Source organism: Carya illinoinensis, chromosome 9 (genome assembly GCF_018687715.1).
Source record: "Carya illinoinensis cultivar Pawnee chromosome 9, C.illinoinensisPawnee_v1, whole genome shotgun sequence".
Taxonomy (NCBI): domain Eukaryota; kingdom Viridiplantae; phylum Streptophyta; class Magnoliopsida; order Fagales; family Juglandaceae; genus Carya; species Carya illinoinensis.
The window spans coordinates 32,046,288-32,067,930 of record NC_056760.1 but is presented as its reverse complement, the minus strand read 5'-3'; the positions used below and the strand labels follow the sequence as shown (position 1 = coordinate 32,067,930).

Here is a 21,643-nt window from a genome sequence, read left to right as displayed (position 1 = left end):
TCCAATTTTATCAAAATTCCAGATTCATTTAATTTAATTCTGCCATCCACAAATCATTAGCAATTAAAACCGAATCAAGAATTTGTCTCCCCCTTACAAAGGCATTTTGAGATTTCGATATAATTTTTCCCAACACCATACTCATACGATTAGCTAACACCTTAGAGATGATCTTGTATACCCCATTTACCAAACTAATCTGACGAGAATCACGCATCTCCACAGCCCCAACCTTTTTGGGAATAAGTGCGATAAATGTAGCATTGAAACTTTTCTCAAATTTCATAGATGTATAAAATTCAAGAAAAACCTTCATAATATCATCCTGCACTGTCCCAACAAACTTGAAAGAAAGCCATTGAGAAACCATCTAACCCCAGAGCCTTATCCCTTGCCATTCCTCTAGCCACATCAAGAACTTCATCCTCTTCGAAAGCTCACTCTAACCATTCTGCACTTACCTGGTCAATGGAGTCAAAAAACAGCCCATCAAGCTTTGGCCTCCACGAGTATTCTTCCCTAAACAACTTCTCATAAAAATTGACCATGTAATCCTTAATGACCTTGATCTGAAATGATGTATTCACCATCATGAAGAGCCTCAATAGCATTATTTCTTCGATGAAAGTTTGCCATACGGTGAAAAAATTTCGTACACTTATCACCTTCCTTCAGCCAAAGGACCCAAAATTTTTCCCTCCAAGAGATTTCCTACATTAAAGAGATCTCTAATTCATCCACCACTTTTTTTCTCTCCAATTCCTCACCTGAAATGTCCCCCAACAACTCCCTTTCCTCCAAACTCTGCAGCGGCTGCATCAAAAGTTTCCTTTTATTTTCCCTGTTCCCAAACACCTTCACATTCCATTTCTTCAGATCTAATTTTAATGCTTTAAGTTTACCAGCCAGTAGAGAGCTCAGGGTACCAAAAAAAGAGTATGAAGACCACCACACCCTCACCCTATCCACAAAACCCTCATCCTCCAACCACATATTTTCAAATTTAAAATGCCTATGCCCTCTGATAATGCTCCCACACTCCAACATAATAGGATAATGGTCAGAACACATTCTCGGTAACCTTTTCTGGCTCAAATCAGGAAAACAAACTTCCCAAGAAGCCAAAACCAGAAACCTGTCCAGCCTAGACCATGCCCTTCCATTGGACCACATAAAATCCCCACCAACCCATTGGTAAATCAATCAAATCAAGCTCAACAATCAGATCTGAAAAAGCATTCATGGCATTAGAGAAATAATTATCTCCCACTCGCTCAATAGGAAACCGAGTAATGTTGAAATCCTCTCTAAAACACCAAGGAACATTCCAACAGCAGCTAACAGCCGCCATTTCATCCCATAAAATTCTCCAACTAATATCCACATTAGGACCATATACCCCAGTGACAGCCCATTCAACTCCATCATCCATACTCTTGAATCAACAAGCCACCATAAATTTTCCCACATAATAATATACCATCTCCACCACCCTATTATCCCACATAACTGTAATACCACCCAAAGCCCCTTTCAAAACTAATTCAACCCATCCCACACATTGACAGCACCATTAACTGTTAACAATTGTTTGATTAACCAATTTCAGCTTGGATTCTTGGAAACAGAAAACATCAGCCCTCCATTTTCAAATCAAATTCTTCGCCCAAAGACATTTTCTATAGTCGTTCAGCCCCCTCACATTCCAAGAGATGATCATTGGTTTCATTGATGACCATAAACAACCCTCTCCTTGCCTTTATCTCTAAAGGCACATCCTCCCTTTGTATTATAATTTATTGGACATGATACTCCCTTCAATTCCCTCTCCTTCTTTGAGGCAGATCTAGCCAAAAAAGATTGACCAGCCTCAATAGCTATTAAAAGTGCTCTAAATTGCTCCTCAAAAACCAACACAAGAGATACCCACACATTCCTTAATTTCATCCACTTTCCTCAACACCCAATCAGATGAATTATTGGGTCAATCAATTTCAGGATGGAAAGAGTTCAACGGATCAAGATCCAATTCATCATCAGACTCACTCAAGCTAGATGTGTAACGGGTCTAGTTCAGTCAAGTTTTAGACATATATTAGAACTGAACCAGTATTCACTGGTTTTGAGATATGAAAAACTGATTCTGCATAGATTACACCCTTAAACCAATACTTCTGGTTTTACTGGTTCCGGTCTGGTTCGGTCCAGTTTTTCCGGTATATATATTATAGTATATAATAATATAGTGATATATTATAGTATATATTATAATTGTATTATAGACTATAGTGTTAATATATAGTTATTTATATACAGTCGATTACTAATAGTATACTTAGTATTAATTATAAAATTTAGGTTAATTCAGTTAGAAATTATTTAGTTATGTTATGATTATATTTATTCTTTTTATTAATTACTTATTTATTAAATTATCCCTATGGTAAGATTTTAAGTAATTAGGTTGCTACGACACGTTTTCTAGAAAGATTAGTAACGTCTAGTGCCTCGTATAGGTCACGAGCTACGACGTGAGATTTCGAAAGCAGCGCTAAGAGGTAAATAGTATGATCATATAAATGTACGCGCAATGTAAATATTATAATTGGGTATGATAATATGATATGGTTTTGATGGTTATCTACGTTGCGCTAAGAGCCAAGTCAAGGTTAGATCGCTTTCATGAACTTCTATGAATTACGATGATTTACATGAAAGTAAGCCTATATATATGTTATGCTTTTATGAATTGTTGATTGATGGATTGAATGTTACTAAAATCACATGGAAGTCATGATACGATCATATAATAATTTAAGATAGGTATTCTATGAATTAAAATAGCCAGATCATGCATGCTTCATTCATGTAGTACTTAGACCATATATGCCATGTATTGTTCATGCAATAACTTAAGTCAAGCATGCCATGTAATAAATAGCCAGATCATGTATGACATGTTCATTAGTTCTCAGATCATGCATGCCATGAAATGTCATAAAATGATTAAATCATGTTAGGCCATGTCATGCTATACTATACCATGTACAAGAATATATCATGTTATGCCATGCCATGTACAAGAATATGCCATGCTAGAAAAGTCTAAGAAGTCCAAGAAAATTATCATGCATCAAGAAAGATAAACATTTTAAGGTAACACGGACCCAAGCGTGTTTACCACAGTTATGCTAAGACGGTACCACAGACTCAAGCGTGGTTACCACAAGTTAAGTGAAACATGGACTTAAGCGTGTTTCACTCCATGTCATGCAAGTTAAGTGAACATGGACCCAAGCATGTTTCACTTCATGTCAAGCAAGCATGTTTCACTTCATGTCAAGCAAGATAAGTGAAACACGGACCCAAGCATGTTTCACTCCATGTCAAGCAAGATAAGTGAAACACGGACCCAAGCGTGTTTCACTCCACGTCAAGCAGGATAAGTGAAATACAGACTCAAGCATATTTCACTTCATGTTATGCAAGTTAAGTGAAACACGAACTCAAACGTGTTTCACTACATGACAAGTTATGTAGTGCCATGGACTCAAGTGTGGTTCACCATGAAATAAGTACAATTCAAGATAGACAAGTTACTCATGCATTCACGCTTCATGTTTGCCATGATTATGAATGTTTCCGCTCTTGTTAATCCATGAATGTTATATGAAAGTTATGATAAGGTTTTAAAAACCAAATTTATGTTAAGCTAGATAGTATTTTACGATATGATGTATTATTTACTGAGTATTCGACTCATTTTTGTTGTTTTTTTTTTGTTTTCTTCTATGTTGATTGCCACAGATGGTGATTATGATGATGCAGAGCTGGATGACCAGGAGTAGATTTAGTATAAGGATTTAGAGATGAATAAGTGTCATTTACACAAGGATTAAGTTTCTTTTTCAATAAATGAGATATTTCAGAGTAATGAGTCTCTTTACCAGGCATTTTATCATGTTTGTTAGTAACGTCTCTATCCTACGGGAACGGGGTGTTACATACTAATATTAGTATTAATACTAATATATACTATTAATATGCTAGTGATAATATGTTAGCGTCTAAATTATTTATATATTTGATTACATATGTTGGTGATAATATGCTCGGTTACATATATGTTAGTGATAATATGATGGTTACATACACTTTTTATATGAGCGCATATGATCAAATGTATAGAAATATGTTTATCAAAAAGAATATATATTATAATTTATTATGCTATGAAATGTATTTATCCTTAATATATATAGTTTATATTAATAACATATGATCAAATGTTAATGTTTAATATTAAAGTTTTATGTTATATTAATTTTATGTCAAAAATTAAAGTTTTTAATGATAATGTTATATCTAATGTTATATTGAGATTTATAAAATTAATTTTATGTTATATTCAATGTTTATGTTATTAGATTATTATTATACATTAATAATAGGATTATAAAATTTAATATTATATTAATTAACAATTTAGCATATAATATAAAATAATTTTATATATAATTATATATAAAAATTATATAGAATATATAAAATATTTTTTATATTATAAAATTAAAATATATATGAACCGGTCCGGTCTAATTCGGTCCAATGTTAGAAAAAGAAAAACCGAAATCGGACCGGCTTCGACCTGTTTTGAGAAAAATAAAACTGGTACCAGACGAAACCCACTGGTTCAGTCAGATCTTTTTTCACACCTACCCTAAGCTCCCTTAACTCACTAGCCTTAGCATCCTCCTCCGCACCAAGAACCATTTGCAGCTATAAATTATACATTTCGATGCAAGGGACCCCAAAAAACATACTTCTCAATAGACCCAAAGCCATTACCTCTCAATTCCCACATCTCCCGTTACATCCTCCACTTCCACCCCCTCTAACACCTACACAGAACCTTCAAAACCTTCAAAAAATGACTCCATAGGTGTCAATAATTGCTGAGATGAGAATTTCCCAACACCGACATAAGAATCTCCCCTCAAGACCTTGGCCTCAGAGGAAATCAACAAACCCCCCTTCGCTGGAGTTAAACTCGCCACATGAGAACCCCCAAAGGATTCGACAACCACCATCGTCTCTTTCTGTGATGAACACGCAACCATCTAAGCCATTGAGGATTTGTTCTGAGCCTCCTCAATTTTCCAATTCTCATATCCGTGTAAAAGGAGGTTCATCGTTGGATAAGCCACCGTCAAAGAGCCTCTCAAAGACTCGCTTGCCACCGAAGACTTTGTCTGTGATGTCAAAGGACCTATCGGAGCCACCGAGACCTTGGCCTGGGCCTCCACTCCACTCAAGACTTTTAGAGCCCTATTTCTCACGTAGGGGCTTAGCCCTCCATTGCCCAGGCCCAATTACTAGGCCTCGATCCAGCCCACACTTCATCCCATCAACTTTATTATTTTTAAGACGCTTAGGTCCACTCCTCAATTCCACCATCCCTTTTCCCTCTACCTTATCCACTACAGATAGGCCCAAGCCCATAAACACACCCAACCCTTCATCTACCTCCTTCAAAGATGACTCCAACCTCTCCTTCCAACCAATTAATTTTATTTCTGCCCTTACATGCCATAGTCCCTTCAACCTCTCCAACTTTTTGCAGCAACTCTGAAGGCCAGCCAATCTTCCTTCCATGAAACTGCTCCCTCCACAAAACGTCATTCCTTATGTTACCATCCAGCACAGACTCGTCCTTCCTGAAGTTACCATTGCCATAAATCTGTTGAGGACAAGAAACCTCCTGCCTAGAATTCATTAAGGCCAACAGGTAAGATGCTTCACAATGTAGATTAACAGCTTTTAAAGATGTCTCCGAAATCACCTTCTTACCTCAGGTATCCTTTTCACCACCACCATCCAAAGAAACAACACTGTTTTCAGGAACTAAAACAGAGTTTCTATAATCAACCATCTCTCTTATTATTCTTACAAAACCTGCCCACCCACCCCCTTTCCTCCCTTCTGGAATCACAATAATTCCATTTCCCATACCAGCGCCATACTCAACCAGCTTCACAAACCTCCCAAATGCAGTTTGACACTTTTGAACCACAAAAACTCTATTACCCTCACTTTTTGTCTGAAAAGATTTCTTATTGCCCGATAACCTCATACAATCCTCTATCACCTTTGCCATCCAAACAGCCATGCCTCCACTGAGATGAAGGACTTAGACAACATCCTGCTCCTCTCAGTAATACAGAAAGAATTTCTGCCTTTCCTACTAACCACAAACCTCTTAGCTTCAATCCAAAACTACGATCCATCTTCATTAACTAATGAAAAAACTAAAAAAAGAAAGAGGGAAACAAAGAAAGATTAAGGATCATCCCCGGCTAGAAGCGCCAGGTTTGAAAGATGAAAGAACATTCACATAGAAAACTTCTGTTAGGATCAACTGACCCCAGTCAAATTACACAAATATTCTAGATGTTTAATCAAACTTAAGTCAGACAAACAATTGCATAAACGAGATTACCTTTCTCATGAGAGCTTCATGCAGAAAATTTGCAATCTATCCTCGTCTAAACAACTGAGTAGACCTTGACCCAGGGCATGTGTGTATTTCACATCACAAATATGCTGCTTTTGTATTTTAAGATGCTGAAATACTGCAAACGATGGCAACTCTTGCAAGATCAACTCACATGTTACTTCATCCCCAGATGCAAACAACCGGTTTTGGCTTTCCATATCTATAATCACAGATTTTTTTGGTAGTCGAATGTCATTTACATTGGCAGATGCAGAACCCAACTTTTGAAAGCAGTTGCTTCCCACTCGGTTATAGAAAATGTGGGAGCCTTGTATTCCTTGACCAATAACTTGGGAAGGAGTTAGCGAAGGTTGAGTAAAAGCCATATTTGACATCTCAACTTTGGGACGATACGAAGCAACAATGTCATCGCTGCTGGGAGAATAAGCAAGGGATATACAAACTCCTTGATTGTCCGTTTGAGGAACCAAAAATGGCCTACACAGAAATCAAAGGAAAAATGTTAGAATGGCTATACAATAATATATGGCCTTCATCAGCCCTGAAGAAGTAAATAATAGACTAACATTAGGATTAGTTAAGGGGAAGACTGTACATATAATGCAATGATGCACTTACACCTCCTTTACTACTATTTTACTACTCAATTATTTTTTTCCCTTTTGCTCTTTGAATTTGGATTAAAAATCTCAGAACATAATATTCTTGCATAATCTAGAAGAAAATAAATTCAATTAACCAACATAATCGTGTAATTCAATTAAAAATAAATTCAATTTTATAAAAATTGACATTCTTTTGCTCTTTGATTCAATTTGTATAAAATTGAATTTATTTTTAATTGAATTACACGATTACGTTGGTTGATTGAATTTACTTTCTTCTAGATTATGCAAAAAGGTCATGTTCTGGAATTTTTAGTCTAGATTCAAATAGCAAAAGGGGGAAAAAAATTCCTAGGTAGTAAAGTAGTAGTAAAGTAAGGGTATCATTACCCATTTTTTATTACAAAGGCACTCAACCATAGATGAATTAAAAAAAATGCCAGAGGTGGTGATGACCATAAATTAAAGATTTATGGATGCTGCTGGGTTTTGGATGCATTTAGTCAAGGTTCAAAGTTGCTCAGTGAGTTCTGATCAAGCAAACAATTAAATATTTAAAACATGAATAATAAATAACCTGGAACTTAAGAAAAGAAATCTAAATTGATAGATAAAAACACTTCAAAATAAAAGAAAAAAATTATTATTGTATTAATGTAAGAAGAATACATTATGTATATTGAAAGTCTGACTGCCACTCACAAGGTTGAACGACAGCATGAAACCAAAGACAAAGTGCCCATATGAACCAACAAACATGGAAACACTGAAAGATATTTTGGAATTCGAAGAAACATTAACTACATGTACCATATGAGTAGAAATATAATGCCAATATAGACACCCATATTTTTCCAGGATCTATCTGAATTTGAACATAATCACTGATATGCAAAATACAACGTACAATAAACTTCATCACATCTACACTTAAATCTAAAGAATTTCGAACTAAACTATTGTATATGCTCAATTTATAGGTAGGATATATAAGCAAGACAGAACATTTAAGTTTCAAACTAAATAGAACTTCAATCATCACTACCTTCTCCAATATTGTCTCATAAAAGCTTTTAGATTCTTTTATATAGTCTCATAATATTGATCACCAATACCAGTTGGCAGCTCTAGATATTTCATTGATAAAAAGACTTTAAACCTGGGAATTCAAAAGGTAATCAGAGCTATTGGTGATCGATATTATAATAGATTCATTTAGAATTATAGCCACTCCTACCTAGGGAATTAAAGAAATTTAAGGGTGGATGAAAGTGCTTCCTAAATAAAGACGAAAAAAGCCAAAAAGATCATGAATAAACCATTATTGGATCTCAACACCTTTAAGACATTAAAAGTCATTAGAAGTATGACACAACAGACTGCATACAGAAAAACAGGGAAGAACAAAATTCTCAAGTGCATTGAAGAATCAAATACAGATGAAAGAAAGAACAAAATGATAATTAAGAAACAATCATTCTCGGATCTCTACAAATTTAAAACACGGAAAGTCATTGGAAGCGTGACAACAGACTGCTTTCAGAAAACATGGGAAGAAAAAATAGTTCTAGATTGCATCACGAGTAATCAGTTTGAACTAAACAAAGGTGAAATGTGAAATTTTCAATAAATTCAATGAATATCAGTTTATCCGTATGACTATATAACTGATCTAGAAAGATGAGAAAGCTCAAACATGCATACAATGATTACAACATACCCTTCTTCGGCACCGCCAAAGTTCCAGTGACACAGGCCAATTGCCGAAGCAGATAGGACAGATCTAACACCTGGCAGATGAGTTGAACTGTGTAAAAGTGAATGAATGGTATGCACAGGATTGCATGTCAGCCCCTTCAGGGAATTAACAGGCCGAACAGTTTGGCGCACATCAAACACCAAAAGGGAGCCATTCTACAATAAAGGAAGTAACAGATCAGCATAAAATACAAAGGTCCACAAGATACGAAAATACTAGTCATACCTGCAGTCCAGCATATATATAATTCGAGTTCTGGAGATCCCATGAACATGACCAAGCAGCAGCCTGGAAGTACATATTCTTCTGTTTAGTTAATGAAAATATAGAAAGCCAGCAGTACACATGTTTAGACATGCGTAGAGAAAGTAACTAAGAGAAAATGGTGTTACATAAAGGACATTAATAATTGACACATTCAACCAGCTACAAAAAATAACTAAATTAAAAACCAAACCTCACATCATCAATGCAGCACTACAAACTCCTTATCAAATATTAAACCTAGAACTACAAACTATACCTTTTAAGCACTTGAATGAGACACCCCGACCAGTGCTGAGCTGGCACAATCTATGTGATAACCTATACTAACTGAGTATAGGTGGTGAATGGGATCCCATGTTACTTGGAAGGGAGAAAATCTTAATCTTTATAATAATTTCAAATGGCTCCAATCGTACCATTGACCAGTCATTTTGAAGTAGGACATTAAATGTACCTTGGGTTTTGTAACGACCCGATCCAGTGTTATTAGAGATGCAATATGAATAATTTTATTGGGCCTAGATTAGGTTTAATGAGCGATTTGGATTTAAGCCCATTTAATATTTTATGGACCAATTGAGCCCTATTTAACATGTAATCGGCTTAAGAAATTCTCTAAAAGCCCAATAGTAATTATTGGATGAGTTTAGACTCATTTTAGAATTTAATATCAGCCATTAGAAGTTTTTTTATTTTAGAATCATCACTCATAGAAGTCCCTTGCACAATCTCTATTACTCCTAGTTCTATGTTAAATATGCTTTCAAATTTCAAACTCTTTTATCCATTGATCTAACTGAGTTCCCTTGAAATGTACTATTCATTTTCATACAAAACTCCTCCGTTTCTTAGCATCCCAAACCACTGACCAAGTCAATTTTACACGTTTAATCCAACCCACTACTGTATTATCAAAAATAAAATCAGTCAGCCAAATGGTTTCACCAAATTACAGTGTAAACAATTAATCATGACCGAGATTTTTGCTCATGCCGGTCATCATTTGACTTCAATTCAAACTCGTCCAACAATTTCTCCCGTCTATATATATATATATATATCTTCTTCCCCTGGAAAACTCTACAAAACACAACCCACGATCAGAACATTGCTCACACCCAAACTAGCCCGAAGCACCTTCCAGCCAAGCCCATCTCGCCAGTAATCGCTAGAAGTCACCCAGAAACAACCGGCCAAAAGTTTCTATCCTCCTTGCACTATTCCAATAAGCCATGCCCAATCTTCCCCCATCCTCCTCCTCATGGCACAGAGGAGGTCGAATAGTCACCACCGTAGTCCTTGGCCAACCACCAGGCACCCAACTCCACCGCACCCCTTTCTCTGATTCGGTTAGTCTTGAATCTCTCTGTCACATGCCCCTATTCTTTTCTCTCAATTAAACACTTTATTATTTCCAAGTTTGAAGTTCATTCTGTAAAGCATGTACAAACTTCATGTTATTTACGAAAGGATGCCCTTCAAACCCTTGTCATGTAGCTCCATCCGTAAGGCTTCTTGAAGAGTCTTTCTTGTGCAAGTACATTACGACCCTTTCATCCTCCCCAGAGAATGTTTGTTCATTCAAGTATTATTTTCCTTTTCTTTTTTATTTATTTTTTTGGCTTTTTGCCCTTTCAGTAAAAGCATGTTCAGACTTCCCTTTATATATTACTATAGTTCCATTTATTCCACCGTGTAGTGTTTTTTCCAAAAAGCATCATGAAGTCTTTTTAAATGTTATTACCCATTTCTTTAAATTGTAAACAAGTCAATGTGCCTTAAGCTTTTAATTTTGGCTTGTGGTATTTGGGATCAGGTTTATGGGGATGATATCTGGTTCAGAAATTTACACCTTCACAAAAAATATTTATGAAGATTTTATACTTAGGAAATATAGGTTATTCTAGAATTTCTGGATTAATTACACAATATGCGCTTAATTAGAAATTTACATAGGTTGCCTATTTTATAGGTAATCAGTTGCACCTTGAAAATATTGGATTAGCATTATGAAGTAAGTAGTTTGATCATAAATTAGGATTTAGAATACGTGAGCTAGTTATATATATTATTATTAAAGCCAGTTCTTTCGAAGCCAATATTTATGTACCACGGATGTCATGATATCTGCAAGCATGTCATTCATCATAGTTCACAATCATGTTTCATTTCGCATATTATAGTTATGTATGTATTATGCATCTCATGTTGCATAAGACACGTAAGCTTTCATAAGATCAAGTGTAAAATAAGCTCAGAACAGTTAATAAGATAATCATTTAGATGCATTGTACTAATTCAATTTATGAATGGATGTACAAGCCATGAACTTAAGTGTGGTCTACCATAGTATGCTACAATACTAATAGCTGTTCCCCTTGTGACCACAGGATGCGGGGCCGATTCACAACTTTGCACACAGGATTAAGTGTGTTGGCTAGTAAAATAAGTATGATAAATCAAATAATTCAAGATAAATCATGCATGTCATAAACATATGTATGAATGATCATAATTTTAAATTCTCAACACGAAATATTTTATGAAAAACCTTATGTTTAGTATGTTTACGTTATGATGGGTTTTTACTAAGTTTTTGACTAATTTTAGTTTTATTTCATATTTTTAACCACCCAGGTGAGAATGATGAGTACGAGCATGCGGGCCAAGCCTAAATAGAGCATTTGATTTAGGCCTCATTTGTTTTCCCAGATGAGATGAGATGAGTTGATATTAAAGTTGAAAATTGAATAAAATATTATTAGAATATTTTTTTTTAATATTATTTTTATTTTGGAACATGAAAAAGTTGAATTTTTAATCTATTTTGTGTGGAAATTTGGGAAAGTTGTAATGATTAGATGAGATGAGATGAGTTGAGTTGAGTTGAAATGAGTTGTGAAAACATACCAGGCCTTAGTTATAGACTTCTGGGATTAATTTATTTTTATGATAACTTTTATTTAAAGACTTCGATTTAATCTTTGGAGGCATATTTTATTCAATAATTCTTTTTATGGAATAAATGTTTATTTTATTAAATTAGGAAATCTCGTCTCGCTATATTTATGAAAACACGTGACATCTCTAGCCTATGGGAAGTGGATGTTACAAGCTTCCCTTAGGGATTTCACATGGTATCAAAGTTAATCTCAACCAAAAGTGTGGGACTTGAACCATACCATCTATGATAGAATGGCCCAACGAGGAAGTCAAGAAATTAGGGAAGATTGTGTACCCTGTATTGAGAATAGTTGGTGAATGAGATCTTATATTGCTAGGGAGGGAGAAGTTCTTACCCTTTATAAAAATTTCAATGGGCTCCAATTATACCTGTGCCTAGTCCCTTTGGAGTGCAGGCCCAGATGTGGCTTTGACCCCACCTCCCCCCCACGCATTACAATCTAAAATGGAGCATGAGATTTCAATTAGAGAAGCCACTCCAAACTTGGATTAAGCTAAACTAAAGTTAAAACTTTCATGCTATAATCCCCATTCTAACCTCAAAGGCAATGACGGTTAACTAAAGTTATTAATTGTATTTCAAAACATTAGTATTACATATTCAAACGAAATAGCTCAATTGCCAAGGTTTCATGCTGTCAAAATGTAAGGACTAACATCCTCGGCTTTTTTTGGCCCATTCGAGGAACATAACCCAAGCCTTGGTTTAGGTTTTACAAAGGCGCTACTGAATATGGTGAGGGGCAGTTTCCAGTTTTCTTAGAACTTGCTAAACTGATTGCACTAATTGTTTTTAAATCCATCTCAGGTCTTTTTTCACTTCTTGCCTAAAAAACTTTGATCCGGCTTTACCAGATTTACCTGACCAGACCTAACTTTTAATCCTGACTCCAGACTCTGCAAACAATAGGGTATGGCATGCAGTTCAACGTGTCCAAATTATTCAATGCACCAAATTACTTATCAAAACAAAATTAGTTCTTGATCAAACTGCTGAGTGCTTCACAACATTTTATTATGAGCGCATGGTGGCACAACCCAAATACATCAAATGTATACAAGATAATTCACCCTTTAGGAGAGATGGAAAATAAATAAGGGAAGCCAGAGAGACTTTGAGCTACATCCAGTCACACATCATGCTAAAAAACTAAAGAAATCAGCTCTCCCGTAGTCTTCTTGCAATCTTTGAGATGTCACACATTTCATTCCTTCCATAAGTGCTACATCAGATGTTAAAGAGGCTTTCTCCAAGCTTCCACACTGCAGCTGCCCACATTTTGAATTCTCCAAACAACTAACCATTCTGCAACTCTTTAAGGTATCACCCAAGTAATGCCAAAAAGCTTGAATACCAAGGCCCAAACTGATCTAGCTACCTCGCGATGCAGCAACAAATGGTCAACTGTTTCCCCACTCTTCTCACACATGCAACACCAATACTAATATTCTCATCCATCCCAGATCATGCATAGTAAATATTATCCCTAATGCAGTCGACCAAACAAAGAACGCCTCCTGCAATAGGGCTTTGTTCCTACAAACTCCTTTCAAAGGAAAGGTAGTACATGCAGGGCGTAAAGTATGGTAGAAAGATCTGACCTCAAACGTCTTTGTTTTGGAAGGAATCCAATGTATCTTATCCACTCCACCACCTCCCATCTCCCGTCTTGGTATAATACAAGAGATTGATGAATGTCAAACAAGACTCGAATTCCCAATCACGTGTTAATTAGGTAAAAGTCAAATTCCATTATCTAGAGCCATTACAGCTTTGTCAAGTGTTAGCCACCAAGGTAACCATGTCACAAGCAATCCTGAACAACAAGAAGAAAATATCCCTCAAAGGCCTATCACCACAATCTGATCCTAGCCACCATTGCCTACCTCGAATCTATTAAAATTGATACTATTTCTTCCTAGTATATTTGCAATGACAAACACCATTTACTTCATTGGAGTCACCCAACCCCCCCCCCCCCCCCCGGCGGCCCCCGCCCAGAAAAAAAAAAAAAAACAATGTGCAACCATACTTAACATCCACCATTGATCACCATAATGCTTCACTCTCTCAGTTGTTCAGTGGTTTTCACGCGCTTCTTCTCTCTCTCTCTCTCCCCTATAGTTCCCATATTGGCTTTTTTGTGAATTCGTGATTGGAGCTATTGTTGATGAAATCTAGGGTTTATGGCTGAGAGTAGACTATACGTTAATCAACCATTGGACCTTGACAAGATACCGATAAAAGCGCAATACAACGGGCTTCGGCCAAGTGAAATTTGTGAAATACTTCGCAATCATCACAGGTTTCAATTAAAACCGGATCCACCTGTCCAGCCTCCAGGTTCACGAGTTAGTAGTAGAGTCCAAGTTGATTATCCTCACAAAGGAAGGAACTAATCTGCGTATTTTAGAGCAAGGCTGGAAGGAGAGGCATGAGCTGCTAGTAGGTTGAAACACAACACTGTGGATAGTGAATGTGTTGAAGGAGTGCTTAAAGGGGGGAAATGAGGAGTTGTATTCGGTAATCAAGGAGGGTTACTGTAGCTTTGTTGCTCAACATTGCTCGAATTGACGTGGGCGTTATCTCTCGATTGCAGAATACGGTTAGGCGGGAAGAACCCGTTTGCTTTGCATTCCAGAAGGTGAAGTTGGGTGGGGATGGAGAAAATTGAAGAATCTGGTTATGGAGATGGCTCAGCCTTAAGGAAATGGGTCTGGAACAGTCAGAGGAGCGCCGAGTAACAGAGTGGAAAGGGGATCAGACACCTCGGCTAGATCCTTCAAGGAGGTTCTCACGACAGGACCAAGGTACGTGCAGAGGAGGGCCGATGGAGGTGCACATTACGTCGTTGGGGAGAAACATTGAGCCACACGCCATGTACGAAATGCAAAGGTTGGCAGGCTAGTAGGACAGGAGACATGGGTGTCCAGTAGGCGTCTGTTGGAGTTGTAGGGTCAGTTGAGGTAATTGCAGAAAGAAATGGATGAAGTACAAAGGCACGTTGGGTTGTTTAAGGAAAGAGGATGGAGATGGGAGGAAACCAAGGAAAGGAATGAAACAGGGGCGTTTGAGAGTGTTGGGCCTGATTGGAGTAATAAGGCCGGGCCCATTTTAGGGCTGGAGACCGAGTTCTTAACGGAACCAAGGCTCCCTCAAGTGGAGGGCCTGGAGATGGGCTTGGGCTCCCATGGCCCAGGTTCTTTTCAAAGGACCCATCCCTCCTCAACTAACGGTAATAAGGCCTCCACGAGGGGAGGGCCTGGAGTCGGGCCTGGGCCTCCACAGGCCAGGTCCATTTCTAAAGACCCAGAACCCTTACTGGGTTCTCTCAACCCGGGTTTTCCCAACCTGGTCCTATGCGACTTCATAGAAGACCCAGAGCAAACATCATGGCAGCCGTAGGTGGAGAAGGTAACGGCGACATCATAGAACTCGCCGACGGTGGTAGTGGAGACCGCCAGCTCTGAGCGAGAAGATTATGATTTCAAAGCTTGCAACGGGTCTTGAGGTTGTATTGGGAAGGGTGTTCTCCGATGCAAGGAGGACAGAGGGTGCCCATATGCTCAAAACCTATGTTTTTGGGCCCGTTGGAAGCTCCTATCAAACCATTTCTAGATCTCGAGGTTGTGGACGAAGAGGGGGAAGATTCTGAGGATGTAATGCACTCAGTGGATGATGATATTGAAGATCTCAGTTTCCCTGATGTTTGTGGACAGCTAGGGTTGGATGATATACCAACAGAAGGAGAATCTCTTGGTTTTCATATCAGTAGGGTGGAGGAACCGGTTCCACTGAATTTTTGCTTACCGGGGCAACCAAATGTTTCAGATTGGGTCTTTCATAAGGTGAGGGAGATTCAAAAACTTGTTGGGATTGAGTGTGATGGATATAAGGAGCAATTTATGGCTCTGTTCACAACAATTGAAGCGGGACATAAACAAAAAACTAAAGGCGAATCGAAAAAGCATCGGGAACTCAAAAGATTGAACTGGTCGATAAATATGAAGAGTAGTGCCAGTAGGGGAAGGGTGAAAGGGAAGGGGCTGTTTGTTCCTCAATGAAGCCTAAAATTCGTGGAACGTCCGTGGGCTTAATGAGATTAATAAGCGTCTACAGATTAGGAACCTACTTCAAGAATGGAAGGCGGATATTGTATGCCTGCAAGAGACGAAGTTGAAGATGATTGATAGGAGAATTGTGCAGAGTCTATAGAGTGGAAGTCATGTGGATTGGTCATTCTTGGCCTCAAATGGGGCATCAGGAGGGGTTGTGGTAATGTGGGATAGACGGGTGGTCGAGAAGGTGGGGGATTGTATTGGGCAATACTCGGTAGCATGCTCGTTTAAGTGTGTCTCTGATAACTTCTTATGGGCTTTTACAAGTGTTTACGGTCCCAACCTAGACCCGGCAAGAAAAATTTTGTGAGAAGAATTAGCAAGAATTCACTACTAGTGGGGACTCCCATGGTGTATAGGGGGAGACTTTAACGTTGTAAGATTCCCAAGTGAAGTCTCGGGTACTAGAAGACTGAGACCAGCTATGGAGGAGTTATCGGAGTTTATTTTTGACATGAACTTGGTGGATTTGCCACTTGCCGGGGGCAATGTGACTTGGTCTAACAATCAGTCTTGGTCTAGACTGGATCGTTTCTTAATTTCACCCTAATGGGAAAGCCATTTCCCGGATGTATGGCAAAAATGTATGTCCCGTATTGGTTCAGACCATTGGCCTATTCTGATTGGCTGCGGAGGAGTTCATAATGGTCATCATCAGCTGTTTAAATTTGAGAATATGTGGTTAAAATCGGAAGGGTTTGTGGAGAGGGTCAAATAGTGGTGGTCTTCCTATCACTTCCAAGGTACTCCTAGCTTCATTTTGCAAGTAAATTGAAAGCTCTAAAGAGAGACCTAAAAGTGTGGAACTTGGAGCCTTTTGGCAATGTAGGGGCAAACAGGAAAGTAAAGTTGCTGGAACTTCAAGAGATTGAGAGGCTGCAAGAGGTACAACCACTTACTCAGGAAGAACAAGATAGGAGATCAGAGCTGGTCACAGAGATCAAGAGGTTGATACTACTAGAAGAGATGTCTTGGCGGCAAAAGTTCAGGGCATTGTGGTTGTGGGAAGGAGATCGAAGTACGAATTTCTTCCATAGAATTGCAAATTCTCATAGGAGAAATAATAACATTGAGAAGCTGATAGTTAACGGTGTGGAGTGTAGTGATGAGCAAGTACTTCACAACCATGTAGCTGATTTCTATGAGAACTTACTAACAGAGCAAGTGGGTTGGCGGCCTCTCCTGAATGAGATGGAATTTGATACCATTGGGTCAAGCGATGTCTCTTGGTTGGAAAGGGATTTTGAGGAGTTAGAGGTTTTTGAAGTAGTGAGGAAAATGGCCAAGGATAAGGCTCCACGACCAGATGGATTCTCTATGGGCTTTTTTTAAGATTGTTGGGAAGTGTTAAAGGAGGACCTTATGAAGGTTTTTCAAGAGTTTTTCTTGGCTGGAAAATTTGAGAAAAGTCTAAATACTACTTTCCTTACTCTAATACCCAAGAAGGTGGGGGCTATGGATTTAAAGGAGTTGTGGCCTATTAGTCTAGTGAATGGGGTGTATAAGATAATCTTGAAAGTACTTGCAAACAGATTGAGTGAGGTGATGGGGAAGCTTATTATGAAACCCCAAAATGCCTTTGTAAAAGGCAAACAGATACTGGATGCTGTGTTAATTGCCAATGAATGCCTCAATAATAGACTGAAGGCCGGAAACTCAGGGATCATGTGCAAACTAGACATGGAAACGGCTTATGACCATGTTAAATGGGACTTCTTTCTACATTTGCTAAGGAGATGTGGTTTTGGGGAACAATGGACAGCGTGGATACACTGATGTATATCTACGGTAAAGTATTTTGTGTTGATAAATGGAGTTTTAGTTGGTTTTTCCAAAGTTCCCATGGATTGCGACAAGGGGACCCATTGTCACCTTTATTGTTCGTCATAGTTATGGAGGCCCTAAGTAGGATGCTCTCGGCTTTGATTGAAAATGAACTCCTAAAAGGGTTCCTGATCGGTACCCCGGATAGGGGCACTATTATTATTTCTCATCTACTATTTGCAGATAACATACTTATTATGTGTGAAACTGAGCAAAATCAGATGCAAGTGTTGAAGACCCTACCCTTCTGCTTCGAGGCTATTTCTGGGTTGAATGTGAATTTGGAAAAATTAGAGTTTGTACCAATTGGGGAAGTTTCTAACATTTGCCACCTAGCGAGAACGATGGGGTGTAAGATAACCTCATTCCCTATGACTTACTAGGGACTTCCTTTAGAGAGTGCCTCGAGGGTGCCCAAAAAAATAGAGCGAAGATTGGCAGGGTAGAAGAGAATTATTTGTCGATAGGTGGAAGGATTACATTGATAAAGAGTACACTTTCTAACCTACCTACCTATTTCTTATCCCTATTCCCAATACCAGCAAGTGTGGCGGCTAGTATCGAGAAGCTCCAACGTGATTTGTTGTGGGGGGGCTTGGGGGAGGAGTTCAAGTTTCACTTAGTTAAGTGGGAGTAGGTTTGTTGTCTTATTTCAGGGGGAGGCTTGGGGGTTAGAAACCTAAGGCCATCAACCGTGCGCTATTAGGCAAATGGCTGTGGAGATTTGCCAAGGAACATGACTCTATGGAAGTTGGTGATTGAGAAGAAATATGATGGTTTATGGGGGGGGAGTGGTGTACTCGAGAAGTTAGGGGGGCTTATGGAGTGGAGTTATGGAAACATATAAGAAGAGGATGGGGGTTTTTAACCGTCATGTCAAGCTTTGTGTGGTTACAGGATCAAGGATTAAATTCTAGAGAGGTGTTTGGTATGCTAGTAGGGCATTGAAAGACTTGTATCCTCTTCTTTTCCAGTTGGCTAGTGATAAGGATGCTTCAGTGGCAGACGTTATGGAGTTAGCGGGGGGTCAAATTCTTTGGAATATTAATTTTAGTAGGGCAGCACAAAATTGGGAAATAAGCAATTTCGCAGACTTCTACAACCTCATATATTCCATAAGACCAAATATGCAGCATGAGGATGTTCTATGGTGAACTCTAGCAGGCAAAGGTAATTTTTCAGTTCGATCCTTCTATAAGGCCCTCACCCAAGAGCCCAATTCTCTGTGTCCTTAGAGAAAAATCTGGAGACATAAGGCTCCTCCTAAAGTTTCATTCTTTGTATGGAGTGCTTTCCTGAGAAAGATACTTAACCACAAATAATTGAGGAAAATGAGGATCATTATTGCAAACTGGTGTTGCATGTGCAGAAGAGGGAGAGAGTAGGTAGACCACCTCCTTTTGCACTGTGATATGGCAAGAGCTCTCTAGAATGAGGTATTCTCATGACGAGATATGGCTTGGGTGATGCCTAAAATAATGGAGGCGGCGTTGGCCAGCTGGTCAAACATATGGGGCAGAAAACCAATTAAAGCTATCTAGAAAATGATTCCCCTATGCATTATGTGGTGTGTGTGGCAGGAGCGAAATAAGAGGACCTTCGAAGACCAGGAAAGATCAGTGGAGGAGCTTAAACTTTTATTTTTTAGAAAACTTTGTAATTGGGCTATTGTTGTGGATTTTAATGGCTTGGCCCTGCATGATTTTTTTTGTCTCTAATGTGCCTACCTAGTTAGGAGAGTTGTAATACTGGCTTTGCCATTAATCAACAATTTAGTTGTAATACTGGCTTTGCCATTGATCAATATAAATTGTTTATTTATCAAAAATAATAATAATAATAATGCTTCACTCTCAGTGGCAAAACACTATAGCCATTTTCCACGCATGGCATGATTGAAAACCAATAAATTTCTAACACCCAACCCCCCACCCGAGACTAGAGTACCAATCTTTGGCAAGCTGACTAGATAATATTTGGACTCCTACACAAGTCCCTCCCATAACAAATCTCTCTGCAGCTTCTCAATCTAATGTGCCACTCCAACTAGTATAGAGCAGATAATAAGTAGGCAAGTTAGATAAAGTTCTTTTTATATAAGTAATTATGAATTTTATTAATAAAACAATAGGAATGGTCAAAGGATACAAGATGTACACGAGAAATGCCTAACTAGAATTTACATTCTATACAAAAAACTCATGGGCACTAATCCATTAAAATCTATAGCAACTACCCAAAGGAACAAAGTGTTGGAAAAGAAAACTTTAAGCTCGTCCATTGTCCTCTCCCAGTCTTCAAAATTGATGTCATTTCTCACCATCCAAATGTACCACAACAAAGATATGGGAGTTATATTCCATATTGCTTTGGGTTACCGTATAGACACCTCATGTTAAGAAGTCCACTTCTTGGCATGACCCATGCTAGACCCACTCTAATTAGCACCTAACCTCTGCCGATTTGGCAGATCATGCTCCACCCCCGTGAACTCATGTGGTTCCAACGTGCCCAAAGGCCAGAGGCTTGCCTGCATTTATTATGGTTTGGGTGTTGTTGCCCAAGAGAAAGTGGGTTCAGGCTTTTTGACTTCACTTCTTTTTCTGGTCATTCTGCTCAATCGATCGATCGATCAATGGTGGTATACGATATCTATAACCCCTACCGTTCACTCACTCTTCCATCTTCAGCAGGTCTATGTATTCATCCCACCATGCTATTGCCGTTAATAGAGATAATTTAGGATACTGTAATATTTGATTTGTAATATTTTAGGATGCTTTCCTTTATAGCTAGCTTGTATATATGGCAGATAATTAGGCTGTAAACACGTTGAGATACTTACCTTGCATAGCAGCACTTAGGCGTTGGAAATATGGCAACACTGATGTAAAATCTCTTCTATATAATGAAAGAAAACCCTATGGAAAGGGCATTCAGACCAATTTTGACATGGTAACAGAGCCCCATCTCTGCTTCCCGAGTTTCTGTTGGTCTTGATCCTTCAGGTTTTTTTTTTTTTTTTTTTTTGAGTTGCAACAGGAGGATTTTTTTTTCCTCTCTATTCCCACAAGGTTTCTTCTTGATTTCGGTAGTTTTGTAGGAGTCGGAGCTATCTGGGTTGTCCCAGCTTGTGGGCTCCATCATTTGGAGGTTTTCGGCGTTATTTTGGGTGTTACGATTTGTGTACACTATTCTTCGTGGCTGTTGGCGTTCTTTTGGCTGTCAGGCCCTCCTTCTTTGGTGGTTTCTCGCAGTGGTTGGTCTACTGTGGAGCAATCGACCAGTTCTTGGCAGTTGGCTTCGTGTGTGGTGGTTGGATTCTCTATCGATACTTTGGACTATCGGCACTTTTGTTTGCCGATTGTTGTTTCTGGGCAAGTATCCTCACTTGGGATCTTCTGTTGTGTTACTTGGGCTTCTTCATTGTGGGCTGTTTATTTTTGGTGTTCAACGGGCTTATTAATGTTGTTTAAACTCGGGCCATCTGTTTGTTCTCTTTGTCGTGCTTGCCTTGGTTTATTTGATTGGATTTGTTGCTATTTTCTACATGCCTTTCATCATGTCTATTGAGAATACTATTGTTCG

General features: G+C 38.4%; 1 protein-coding gene across 3 annotated transcripts in view; it reads right to left on the bottom strand.

Moving 5' to 3' along the window:
• The window catches only part of LOC122277280 (E3 ubiquitin-protein ligase RFWD3), a 53,200-nt gene that overhangs the window by 9,724 nt on the left and 21,833 nt on the right, over positions 1 to 21,643 (bottom strand). For all 3 annotated transcript variants that reach the window (XM_043087228.1, XM_043087227.1, XM_043087226.1), the window contains exons 11-13: positions 9,107 to 9,169; positions 8,843 to 9,036; positions 6,500 to 6,994 (exon numbers count right to left, since the gene is read on the bottom strand). In XM_043087228.1, coding sequence (XP_042943162.1) covers positions 6,505 to 6,994; positions 8,843 to 9,036; positions 9,107 to 9,169 — 747 coding nt within the window. In that variant the 3' untranslated portion in view covers positions 6,500 to 6,504. The remainder of the gene's footprint in view (positions 1 to 6,499; positions 6,995 to 8,842; positions 9,037 to 9,106; positions 9,170 to 21,643) is intronic.